Source organism: Dermacentor albipictus, chromosome 7, assembly GCF_038994185.2.
Source record: "Dermacentor albipictus isolate Rhodes 1998 colony chromosome 7, USDA_Dalb.pri_finalv2, whole genome shotgun sequence".
Lineage (NCBI taxonomy): Eukaryota > Metazoa > Arthropoda > Arachnida > Ixodida > Ixodidae > Dermacentor > Dermacentor albipictus.
Genome location: NC_091827.1, coordinates 48,581,855 through 48,594,647, shown reverse-complemented (window position 1 = coordinate 48,594,647; position 12,793 = coordinate 48,581,855). Strand labels below are relative to the sequence as shown.

Here is a 12,793-nt window from a genome sequence, read left to right as displayed (position 1 = left end):
AGAGTAATTTAGATGGAGGGTTAGAATTGTGCAATCTGCCCTAGGGAATCTATAACAAGCTGGGTGCAGCTAGAGAACACACCCTGTAGAATCAGCAGTAGCAAAGCTAAACTAAATTTACCTGTCCCAATGAAATACTCTAACTAGAACGTTCCTTCTACTGTAAAATTTATGCTGATTTTTACACATTGGGACTAAACTTATGCCTGGCCCAGTGTAATTGCCTATCTATAACGTTTCTTAAGCTCTAAAATTGAAACAATGAGATCTTCATACATTGTGAGTCGAACCTTTGATGTATGCGTGTGAGGCAGAGAAGCCACCACTCCTCCACCTACAACAATGGCTTTCGTCGGGCTCGCTAATATTTCGTAAGGGGGTTTTTGTTTGCGTTCGCGACGCTTTATTTTCATACCACGGCTTATTAGGAAATTTTTCCTTTACTGTTCTACTGAAATAATACACAAAACTTGCCTGTCTCAGAAATGCAGTATCTGCGGTCGTTGTTTAAGTGCCTTTCTTTTCAAAACTTCGGGTGATCGCTGTGTTGATATTGGCGCTCGTAGAGAAGTACGGCGCCACGGATCCCGCAACTGCCGGCACAAATGAATAAATTACGATTTTCAGTTGGTTGAGTAGCGAAAGTTGTGCGCCTAGCATCGCCGTATACCCGTTCGATTGCGCTGCGTACGAGCAGTACTGCACAGGCGAAAAGGGTTTGGGCGAAACCTTCTAGCCTCTGAAGTAAGTAGTAAGCCTGTTCTGCGTCGGCTGAAGCTCCAGCTGCTGCAGCATCCCAGCTGTCGCCAAGCTTTGTCGCCTTCGTTCTCGACGCTTAGAGGAAATGCATTGTTTCGCCAATTCGAGACGAGGGCGCATATTCTCGAAAGCAGGACACTTGGCCCCACAAGGAGCGTGTATATATGGGCTCTGATCACAAATGCCTGCTCGGTAGGTGTCATAGAAGCCCGTAGGCCGTCAATCATTGCAAGGCGCGCTTATCGGCTCGTGTCCGCCAACAAAAGTTCGATCAGGGTCGGGATCAGGTCCCTGTATATGTTTTTTTTTTATTAAAGAAGCCTACCCAGGTATTTCAAGCCCAACACGTGAGGACTAAATACCTGCCGTCCTTGCGGCTTCGACTTCCTTCAGAGTAAAACTAAAGCCGATTTCAAAGGCCATGCTCCACAAACTGATGCGGATCATGGAGGCATGACCTGCTTCGTTAACCGCAGTGTGGCGGTGCTGTCGTGTGACGTGTCGTGTGACGAAAGAAAATAAAAACGAAATCAGGAAAGATACAATTTATTAAAACTCAAAGGGAAGCTCATTACTTTTCGAAGCGAGATCGGGATGCCTTACAACGCGCACCTATAAAGCCAGATGCAAGAACGAAGAAGAAGCATGTGCTTGCTGCGGTAAAGCTAGGGAAACGATGGGGCATGTTTTATTAGAATGTGAAGACATCTGCCCAGCGGTCGATTTAGGCACCACTGGACTCCCTGAAGCTTTTGGGTTCAGCGAGAGCAGGGTGAAAGTAAACATGTCCGCAGTAGAGATTAGTAAGGCGCCATTGGAAGATTGTTGGAAGTAGGGAAACGACCAAAAACAGAGACATACAAAAACAAAGTTCACAATAGGGAGCCAGAAAATTTGGTTATGGGAATTCATCCTGCGTTCTTTTTCTTTTTTCTTTTTTTTTTCTTTTTTAACCTAGGTAAGGCACTAGGCAGTATAATAGCAAGGGATTGGCGGTGCAACCCACCGCCCGGTTCCAATGGGGGCGCTAGTGTTAACACGCCACGTCTAGTGTTAATCCCATCCGTTAGTTGACGCGAGCGTCGGAAAAAGAGAATGTGAAATGAACTTGCAGACGTTTTACTTTATTTTTATTCTTTCCCGCTAAAACTAAGAAGTCTGCGTATAAATGAACTTATACTTCGCGACCTATTTTTCTGGCGTCACCTAGCAACAAGCTAGCGGCACGCCAGACGCGCCATATGATGCGTCATGCACCAGACGTGGCACCGAAGCGAGCGAGGCCGGCTGGGCATGTGAAATTCGTCTGTTCGACGACCCGTTTATGATGTAGCCCATTTGTTAGGCTCCCGGCGTTTTCTTGCGTTCCTTCTGCATTTCGACACGGCACCACCGCACTATACATAGTATGCAAGTGACGTCACATCCGCTGCTGTCGTCTGCTTCCGTTACCTTGCGCCATCTTGGGGAACCTTATCAACAGGCGCGCGCATAGGCCTATAGGTTCCCCAACTTCACGCCGCCGTAAACTGGAAGTCGCGGAGTATCCTTGGATGACGTACGTGCATACTATCTATTGGACTACGGCAAGGTGAGAAATATTGTTTGACAGTCTGTGACGCATTTCAAGCAAATTAAGGCTTACGGCAGAAAACCGAGACTAGTGACGCAGTTAGCGAAATATAGCGACGCCGTCCTGGCGCAGTTAATTTCAGTTAATGACTCGCACTGGGAGATGTTCGCGACACTTTCTATGAGCCCCAAAATTGTTGTAACTTGTTTCGGTAGTTTTTGGGCACGCTTGCCACACCCGGCAATGTGATGCAGTTAGCGAAATGCAGTTCGACTGTGGTGACGGCTTCGCGTGTGCTGAATCTTACTGGGACAAGTTCGTGACGCTTGCAACTTACTTTTTTTTCAGCCGATGGCATCCAGTGGAGCTTCCTATGGCAACGACTGCTCCCGAAACGAGCATTTATACACAGCAAAATGAACATTTCATAATTTCAGAAGACGCCTTGCGCTTAATTTATGAAATTGCACGTGGTACAGATTCGATGGAGGCTTGTAAAGATGGTTAGCAATCATTTTTACTAAATAATAAAACGATCCCGCGCCAAGGCCACGCGTGATTCAGTAGCAGAAGAGAGAGAGGGAGGAGTGAATGAGTGAGAGAGACAGATACAACTATAAGGGGAAAAAATGCCGCGCCGATCAGCGGAGCCGCCGCGGCGTGTATACCATCTGGCGTTCAAAACGCCCCGCCCCAAAACCAAAACCCGAAGATGTTAATGCCATCCGCTTGGTGCGCTGCAGTCAATTCGGCCACTGGGCTCTATAGGAGTGTCCGCTCTTCTTTTCAAAAACGCTTTTCGTGTGTTCAGCAGTCTTTCTTTTTTTCTTTTTCACAATGAAATAGTATTTTGTTTTACCACACTTCAATTTCGGTGAGGATTTTTCCTTGTAGTCTGATGCTTGCTGCTGATTTCACTCCCTCCTAAAAGTTTACTTGTTACAAGATAGCCCCGTCACCCCCTGAAACATAACGATGGACTAACAAAGATTAACCGTCACGTTAATCAACCCTCCACTACGGCATGCCGTAAAGCACCTTTGGAATTCGTAGTAGACACGGAGCAGTGCAATACGACAGGGACCAAGAATAAGAAGACGCATATGCAGCGCTTCAAGCAAAGTGCTTTTCAGCTAGCTGTCTGCCGTAGTTCCGGCTAACTGCAAAAATGCATGCACATCTGTACTTTCAAGCGCAGGGCAATTGTGGAACATTCCTATGAAAGTACTCATAGGCTTCTCCTGTGGTGCATTCTACGCATTTAATTCCTTCAGTGTACAAAGCCAGAATATAGACATAGGATTTCGGAATCAATGTTCTTGAAATTTGTACATAACTCTATTCAATGCAGAGTATTTCTTCTAAAACTTCTTCAGGAGCAAGCTATGAAATATAATGCAGAATACTATTTCGAAGATTGCGGGTATTCTATAGCTGGCCAGTCCTTATTGTTGCGTTTAGTACTGATCAGCATGCTGTTTCTAAAGACAAGAAAATTGTAATTGGAAGGAGTTTGAAGGACCCTTCAAGTTTATCCATAAAGTTGTATGCTGTATAAGTTATTTCATTTCCTTTATTGGCAGCTAGGCATGTCTGAATGAAACCGCTCTAAAACATTGGATATGCTTACTGCAACTTATTTATGCCTGCATCACAGAGTTGTGCGACTCCCTCATGTAACGGGAGCACATTCTGCGCAGCACAACTGATTCAGCAATGCTTCAGCGGCTTTTTCGGTCAGCAAGGTCACACTTTCAAGGAGCACTCAGGAAATACAAGTAGCTCAGTCGCAAACTTTTATTGTACCGTTCATTGCACACACAGAACAACACAGCAAAACGCAGCACAGTGACAGCACAAATGCCATGGCAAGAGAATATCCATTAACAGAATATTACAGAACTCTGACGGTGCATTATCCAAAGCGCAAAACAAAATGGAAACAAATTTCAGAAATGTGTAAACTGGAGATACATGTGGCGCCGGCTACAAAAGCCACACCCGATAACGAAACTGGTGGGGCCCTTTCGTCTAATTCTCGAAGTTTCTTGTGAGGTGTTCTAGGTCAGTTAACGCTCGTTCGCCGCACCATCGCGGGTCTGGGAACTGACCCCCAAGGCTGTCTATAGCATGAAGCGATGCCCTTATCCTCGTCCATTGCTGGCTCTTACGTTCGATGGCCGACTGCAATATACCGCGTATTTGCGCGGAGCAGGCTTCACTCGACAGGCTGCGTTGGCAATCACGGTAGAGGCGAAGCACTCGCCGTTCTGCCTCCTCATCACGGCACAGTCGCAGCACGTAAACAGCGGTCTTGATATTGAGCGACAACAAACCGGCGCGCACGCACTCTGTGAGGTCGTAGGCGTTGCTCCTTTCGCCGGGTGTAGAAGCCGGCTCCCGTTCGCCGTGCGCCGTGACCAGGCCAGATGAACCTGGTGTCTCGCCGGAACAACCTCGGCGGAAGGGGCGGATTGGCCAAGAAGTATGGCCTCCGAACAAAGCAGGGACATCGTAACGTCCAGACCATCTGCGTTCGAATGAGAAAGGGGTCTCGGACACGTCGCTTGACGACTCTCCTCTCCCACTGTCAGAATCCCAAGATTCAATAATCACATCATCATCGTCGGCTCGAGAGCCGCTCTGCGAAAGGGGAAATAATTCGGACACGACGACCAGGTCCTCATCTGCAGACGGGTTTCGAAAGCAAGCAGCGCCATGAGACACTGCACTTGGCTCGTCGTTAGCCGACGCGCTAGACTGGCAAGGAATGCTTTCCGACGCAAAAGCATCAACTTCCAGACGCCTCCGCAAGGAAGCGGGCAGCTCAGACTCAATTAAGGAGGGATAATGTACAGACCGTAGGGGAACGGTCTGTCTATCAGCCCGTCGATGCGCCGTAAGCGTGCGGGCATTGCTTGTACGCTCCGAAAATGCGGCTGACTTACCAAACCGAACAGGAAATTTTTCTGACACGACAAGAACGTCGTCGTCCGCATGTGTCTGCTCAGAAGGCAGATTCTCGGTTTGGGCAGCAGGCAGGGGTTCCTCACGCGCGCATTGCGCTTGCCAGGAAACGCTCTCGCGGGTATCAGGTCCCCTTTGACGTGAAGAAAAGCGTTCGGACGCACGCCCACCAATGGCGTTGTATTGCATCGAAAAAGAAGGAAGCCTCTCGGGCTCAATAGCTTCAACGGGCGCCCTGTCGTCAGCAGATCGACTTCGCGAAGATGGAATGTCCTGGCGCTGTGAAACAGGCTCTTCGTCGGCAGGCTGGGAAGGAAAGGTATCATTACTGTCAGGCTGTGTCTGTGTACGAAGTGAGTACTGTGGCTGAACAATCGCGCCATCGATGCCATTATTTCTACGCAGACGAAGAACTTCCTCAGAGGCACCAGACGAGTTATCTACTGACTGGCCAGGCTCAGAGGAAAGATTATCCGACTCCGCAACACGCCTTTCCTCATGTGCAGACCGCCTCCGCAAAGAAGGCAAGCGCTCCAAGTCAGCAACCAAACAGGATGCGCGCCACGTCCGCTGGGTAAGATATTTTTTGAGATCATCGATTCCTTTGTCTGCCGATTGTGTCCGCGCAGAAGCAGACTCCTCAGACTCGGCAGATACAAAAATTCTGTGGTCAGGAAGCTGATTCAATCTTTGCTGTAGGGGGAAGCTGTCGGGAATAGTAACTGGAGACTCCATAGGCTCGTGCGGAGAGGTTTGGCGCTCAACCTCAACACCCTGTTCGGATGTTGTTATCTTTGGAGAATCCAAGATCATTGACTTGGGAAGCAAAGCATCACCACCGCACCGTCGCTGCCGAGACGTGCCGTTTTCATAAGCTGTAACTGGAACGCCAACCCGCACAGGCCGTCTCCGCTGAGAAGCCAAGCGTTCCGACCTGTCAAGCCATCCGTCAGTGGCACTATTCCTCCCCAAAGAAGTATTACTTTCGGACTCACCAATGAGGTCGGTGTGTCTAGACTGCCTCTGCAGATAAGTAACCTTCTGGTACTCGGGACTCACACCACGTCTGTCACCGTTGGCAAGCCGTCTTTCTAAACACGCAACGCTGTTTCCGGGTTCGAGAACAGCGCTATCAGCCACATGAAGACTCGGTTCGGAAGTGTCATATGGTGAATGACTTCGCTCGTGTGGAATGTTCTCGTATTGACGAAAAATATCGCGGTTCCTGCACTCCCCCCTCTCAGCAGAAGGGCTTTCAAACAACACAATCCCATTTTCTACATTTACAGAATTCCTTTGCTGATACAAAAGGGGGCTCTCGGGTTCAGTTTCCGACGTGTTTTTGTCGATGGACATTCTCTGAAAGGAAAGCAGCATCTTGGATTGAGCATTCATTTCACCTCCACCACCCCTACTTGGTTCAGGGGCAATGTTGTCGCGCATTACGTCCCAGCGCTGTCTCCGATGTTCATTGCACTGCTCATCCTCTACAGATTGGACAAGACTGGAAGCAACGCCACCTGGTGCAGGCACATTACTATCTGCACATAACTCAAGCGTCATGTTCTCGTCTGTCGGACAGTTTCGCGATGAATATTCTTCGGGGCCAACAAGAAGTCCGAGACTAGTCGGCCGTGTGTCACGACCTGGAATGATTCCAGATCCACCCTGCACATCACCTGCTCTCTCCGTCTGCTTGCGGGACGCGCCTTCTGCACCGAAAATCGCGTCCCCACCTTCTGGCCCGCTTTGCGACGAAGCGCATTTATCGTCCGCAGCACTGCTGCTACCATCGTGAAATGAGATCAGCGATGACTGACAGTCCTTTTGCGGCAAGCTGACGAGTCCAAACACTGGTTCATGCGGACGAGCGATACCGTCGGCTGTAGCAGTTTCTTCGCGAATGCGTCTCGAGGTCGTTGTGCCCTTTTCGCCACAATGAAACTCGGAAATGGTGGCTGCGTTCGCAGAACTTTCGGGCTCTTCTGATTGAGCAAAGTGCGGAAGGCCGATTCTGGCACTCGTTGCACTGGCATGCTTGTTTACCGCCGCACTCAACTCTCGAGCTCTGCGCTGATTGGTACGATCATCTGGTGTCAGAAGCGAACACGTCGCAGCCGCCAAGTCACTCCCGCCATCTGCTGAGCGAGAAGGTGAAATCAGTGGGACGGCCGTTGGTCGACAATTCTTTTCAGTCAGCTCTAGGAATGCATCCCGTCGACAAGCTCTATGCTCACCTGTGTGAACATCGTCACAGTAACTTGAGAACACGGCACATGTATTGGCATCAAGCTTCCGATCCTCTCTGTCAAAAGCACAGCTTCGACAGACATCACTGCTTCCAACTACAGAATGTTCAATGAGCGGCGTTTCCATCGCCAAGACCGGCTGCTGAAGTTTCTCAGATATCACCTTGTCTGTACCGCGACTGGGTGTCTCTTGGGTTGATGCACACGGTACTTCACTGCAACCAGTGACGGTAACCGATGTCGTCAATATCCCCTGCAATGATGAGAAATTCCGATAAACGTTCTCGCTATAAGCAAATCCGAGGGCACCTAAGCTATTTCATGATTTGTGAATGCGAAAGCATTAATGTCCAACTGAATGCCGCTGAGCGATGCTTCGAGCTATGAACACCTCGCGGGCAAGCGAGCGCGTTGAGACACTTGAACATCGCTTCCTAGATAGCAAAATGCCGACGCACTGCGACCCATGATGTCGTGCTACCTTACTCAAATGTCATAGAATCTAATAGGGTGATACCGTGTAAGCCGTGATTTTCATGTCACCGCTTTTGTAACGCTGGTTCAGTCCCAGTAGCATGATGTCATAAAGCGCAGTGCGCAGTACTTATATCTAGGAGGCACGGGTTCAGGCCAGTGGGTAAGACATTCGGCTTCTATGCGCGGGGTCACAGGTTCGAAACTCACTACCACCAGCGTATTTCCTTTCCCATTTATTCGGTTTTTATAGATTAATTTATAGCAATTACCGAGGGGACATTAGAACGCAGACGAGAGCTTGCGCGGACAAGCAATCCGTCGATAACACGGACAACACAAGCTTCCGAAAGAGGTTGTCGCGGCAACGCCCTTTCCGCTGCCTCACGTGCGCGGCAACAGCTCTTCCCATTCGCCCGCTCTGCTCCGTCGAGGCGCGCACGTGACGTCGCCTTAGCCAATGGGAATTTAGGTGCTGTTTCGCTGCTACATACGCCGGCTTTTTTGTTCGATTGGCCACTGGATGCATTCGCATCAAAAACAGGTCTCAGACCGCGGTGGAAGAAAAGATAAGGTTACTAAACGGGGACGCAGCGCCGGCGATATTTTTTTTTTTCGGTCGTGGTTTACGTCTCTGTCGGCAGGTGGCGGAGTTTGGGGGTCAAAAATATAAGCGTGACATTAGGCAAAATAAGAACCAGAATTCGGTGTAACAGCCCACCACACCGTTTCAAAGGGGACACTTATAGCATCCCTACTTCAACCACAGCCATCTGTGCGGGGCTCCTCAAACGTGGGGCTCCCGTCAATCGAATGACACGTAAACTGACCAATATATGTATGGGTACCGGCCTAAGCGTCTGGCGAGCCTTCGGGAAGCAAGCTTAGACATATTCTTCCAAATATCTAAGCTTAGTAGCACTATTCAGTCCATAATGCGCATCGCAACTCGTGAAAGTCCACTGTACAGACAGGGTGTTTACCAGTGCTCAACTGTGGTACGAATGCAAACGATCCGGCTTTCGCAAAGTGCAAAGTTTTTCAAGTTGTGCACATCAGGCGAGAAACCACGGCTTGTTAATTGCAGTGATCTTCGGGATTACTATGCATGCGAAGCACGCACACCGCCCCTAACCGAGCAGGTTGCTTTTATTATTCGTTATTTTAATCGGGAGTATCTCGCAAGCTACTCTATTGTAACCTTTACACCTACTAGTGTCCACCTAGTTTACTGAATGCTAACACATCACACTGGGGCAGAATTTCAAGAAATACAATTGCACGACTGCACAGACATGTCCCAGCGGGACATATATAAATGTCCTAATTACAAACGCGATAGCTACACTCGGTTGCATACATAGCAGTCAGCGCTGTTTATGCTACGCAAGAAATTTGGTCTAGAAAAGTTATCACTCCGAGCATTGCGTCCATGCTTCGCTGCGCGCCACCAGCGTTCACTCGCGCAGGCATGCACGTGAGGCTCCTGGCGACGCGTTGCAAACAAAATAAAATAAAAAACGAGAAGAACCAAAATAAAAATGACGTAGAACAGCTCATTAGCAGCTGTATACCACCGTGTATTTCTTTCTAATGATTAAAACGTTTTTCCGTTGACTACTGAGCCTATATAAAGAACAGTCGCGCACAATTGCGGTCCAAGAACACCGAGCTATGTCCAAATGCGAACAAAGACACTGCAAGAAGTCCCTCTAGCCTCCACAGCGTTGACTGCTATCTATGGAACGGAGTATAGAATGGGCAAACGATTCTTCGTAGGCGAAACAACGTCTCAAAGTATGCAGAAATTCCACTGTGGTTAGCTAAGTATGCGTAAGGATATGCCAACATTTCATTTGGCCCACCCCTTAATTTCAATTTCGCCCACCCCCAAAAATTACGTTGGCATATCCCGAACTTCAACTTAGTCCACCTCCAAATTTCGCATTCGCGTAGCCCAAATTTCAGTTGTTCCCCCCCCCCCCCCGAAACTTAAGTGCCCCCCAAAAAAAATTTTCAAGCAAGCCTACCTCTAAATTTCAAGTTGGCCCACCGCCGAACTTAAGTTTGCCCACCCCTACTATAAGCTTCCCAATGCATTTTTTTAGGAAGCCTTAATTTCCCTGTGGGTATTATCTCTTATCGATATTTTTTTCAGTTGTTCGTTACTGCTATAAAGCTACCCATCGTCTGCATATACGCTAGCAACTAACAACTATATGTCTTCGCAAATCGCGCATTTTTGTGCAGATACAAGGCATTATTTTAACGTGACGGGCCGGCGTAGCAGACGACAAGAAATGATGAACCCCCCCTCAACACTGCAGCGCTTTTACCGGCAAAGGGATGAAGCGCGAACACAAGTTTAGTCACAGACAGACGGAGACATTGACACACCTCATCGCTCCTTCCACCGTGACCCAGACCATGCACTCCGTTAAGGTAGTGTAGTACAATACACTCAAAGCACTCACCTGCGGATCAGTTGAGTCGCAGCCCAGAAGGCGTTGACGTCCTCCCTCTACCGCAGCAGACGGTGGCAAGGGCGAAGCAAATACAACGGGCCCACAAAATGGCGCCCCGTCTCTCGGCGCATCCAGGGAAGAGTAGGGTTCACCGGGTCGGATGACGTCACTGCTTGCGCTGACTTGGTCCTTCGATGCCTTCTTGTTAGATGGACTGCGTCTGCGGCTTAGAGTGGTGGGTTTAGCGACCAAAGTCTTCGACACACTGCACGGTCCGTGCTTCGCGGGCGCTAGAGACTCTCGGACGACTTGACACCGATAAGTTTCCTCACGCCTATTCGCTTCCCGTTGTTTGCGCAATCGAACACTCTGATCCAGCTCCCGACGCTTTACCGGCGTTGCTCTTGTTGCTTGGGTACGTGCTGGCAGCACCTTCGCCGCCTCGCCAGATGCAGTCGGACGACCTTTACGTAGCTGGTGCACTTCCCTTGCGAGAACAACTAATGGCTGCTCAGCCTGCTGACGCATTGTGGCACTCGCCGAGGCTTCAAGTACTGAACTCGGTTTCTTATCGTCCTGGCTGGCGCGAACTTCGTTCGTGGTTTTTCCTTGCAGGATCCTTCGTTTTCGTCCTTCGAAGACAGCGGCCGAGACAAGGGATTTCTCGGCACTTGAGTCGACTTGATCTTCATCAAGGCTGAAGTTGCAAGTTCCCGCCGAAGCGCCGCCATCTTGCACTTCAGTCCCGGAGTGAGGCCTCTTCAACGGTGTCTTCGGCTTATCCCTCCTTGCGACGTTTCTGCACTTCCGTTTCTCCGGCGAGCAACATCCGGTTGCCAGCCCGCACCCCGCGATCATTGCACGCCTTAGTCCGTATCGCGCCTCGAAGTAACCGTCGACCTTCGTGGTGGCAGCCGACTGTTTCCGCGCCATCGGCGCAGCCCGACGTCTCGAGGCTAAGCGGAAGATGCGAACGGGTCGAAACGCTTGTCGACCTCTAAATGAATGCGCCGCCGAATCCCCTCTGGCTGAGCAGAGACGCGCTCGCGCTCCGCCGCGACCGTGGTTCGAGCTGACGATTCGCGTCGTGCCCGAGACGCGGAGTCCCACTGCGCTCGCAACCCGGGTCCGCCCCTCCCCTTATCGCATCGTCACGATCACACACCGAAGGCACTTCCGCAGCTCACTCTGTCTCAGGGCTGAAACCACTCTGACGGCCGTTGCACGCTGCCAATCACGGTAGCAAAGAAACTGGCTAGCTCACGGTTGCAGTCCGGGGTTGTAGTACAAGCGTCGGCGTCTGTCTAGTGGAAAACCGCGGGCGGAACCCTGCGCGGTGCGGTCCCTGGCAGGACGCGTTCGTCGCCTGCGTCTGGAGTTGCGGACATAAAATAACACAGTAACGCTTTCCATGTGTTGCGCGCGGATGCGCCCAGCTTAGGTACGGCGTCCGAGGACGAGGGCTGTCGTCTGTCAAACCGCGAACGCCGTTCAGTTCCCGCAGCTGTAGGGCCGCGCGTTGCAGTTACATACTCTCAGTCGGCGCTGACCAGAGTTGGCGTCGACCGAGCGTTCGATGCTGGCAAGCTCGTGTGCCCTACAAATAGATAGTGGCCCAAGTGGCGACCTTCTTGTGAAACGCCTGCGGTGAGCTGCCGCGAGAAGGCGCTAGAAACGCCAGACAAATGCGACTAGAAGCGCTCGAGGAAATTGTTTGCGCGTTTTCGCGTTAGACAACTCAATAATTCACCGAGTTTATATTCAGAAGGAATTCGGGGCATGTTAAGCGTACCGCGTTAGCAGTTATGTGCAGGCAAATTCCGAAGTCTGTGGATTCATTAGGGGCAATATTGAAATTGCTAGATCCTCGTGTCCTGCCAGTTTACAGGTGGTTAAGGAAACGCTTTTAAAGTTTGTCGACTGCCCTGGGGCAATCAACGAAGGTGGCCATTTTACAACTGAAAGGAACGGGAGCTCGGTGGCGTGTACCTATAGTCTGAAGCGTGTAGGCTAACTACGAGTCTTAAAAGTAATTACGCAATGTACTGAATAATCGTTCTATTCCTATTCCCACGCATTCAATAGTTTACTTTTCCAGTCTCTTCTCTGAACTGAAGAAGGCGCGTTGCTTACATTTAGATGAAATAGGAAGCTCGTTGTGGTTGAAATACAAGAAATGAGGGAATTGTATAATTACGGCCTTTGTAGTCAAATACGTGTCCAAGGGTATTCTGTGAACTGCGCCGCAGTTTGCTTATCAAGCTTAAAGAACCCAACGTGCCACAGCACTTATGTTCCATTGGCAA

At 49.9% G+C, this 12,793-nt stretch overlaps 1 protein-coding gene across 1 annotated transcript; it reads right to left on the bottom strand.

Moving 5' to 3' along the window:
- Positions 1-4,115: 4,115 nt before the first annotated feature.
- On the bottom strand, positions 4,116-12,072 carry LOC139047982 (uncharacterized). The gene is made up of 2 exons (XM_070522219.1): positions 10,497-12,072; positions 4,116-7,801 (listed from the first exon to the last, which is right to left on the bottom strand). The coding sequence occupies exons 1-2, from the start codon at positions 11,418-11,420 to the stop codon at positions 4,364-4,366; spliced, it is 4,362 nt and encodes a 1,453-aa protein (XP_070378320.1). The 5' UTR covers positions 11,421-12,072; the 3' UTR covers positions 4,116-4,363.
- Positions 12,073-12,793: the final 721 nt, after the last annotated feature.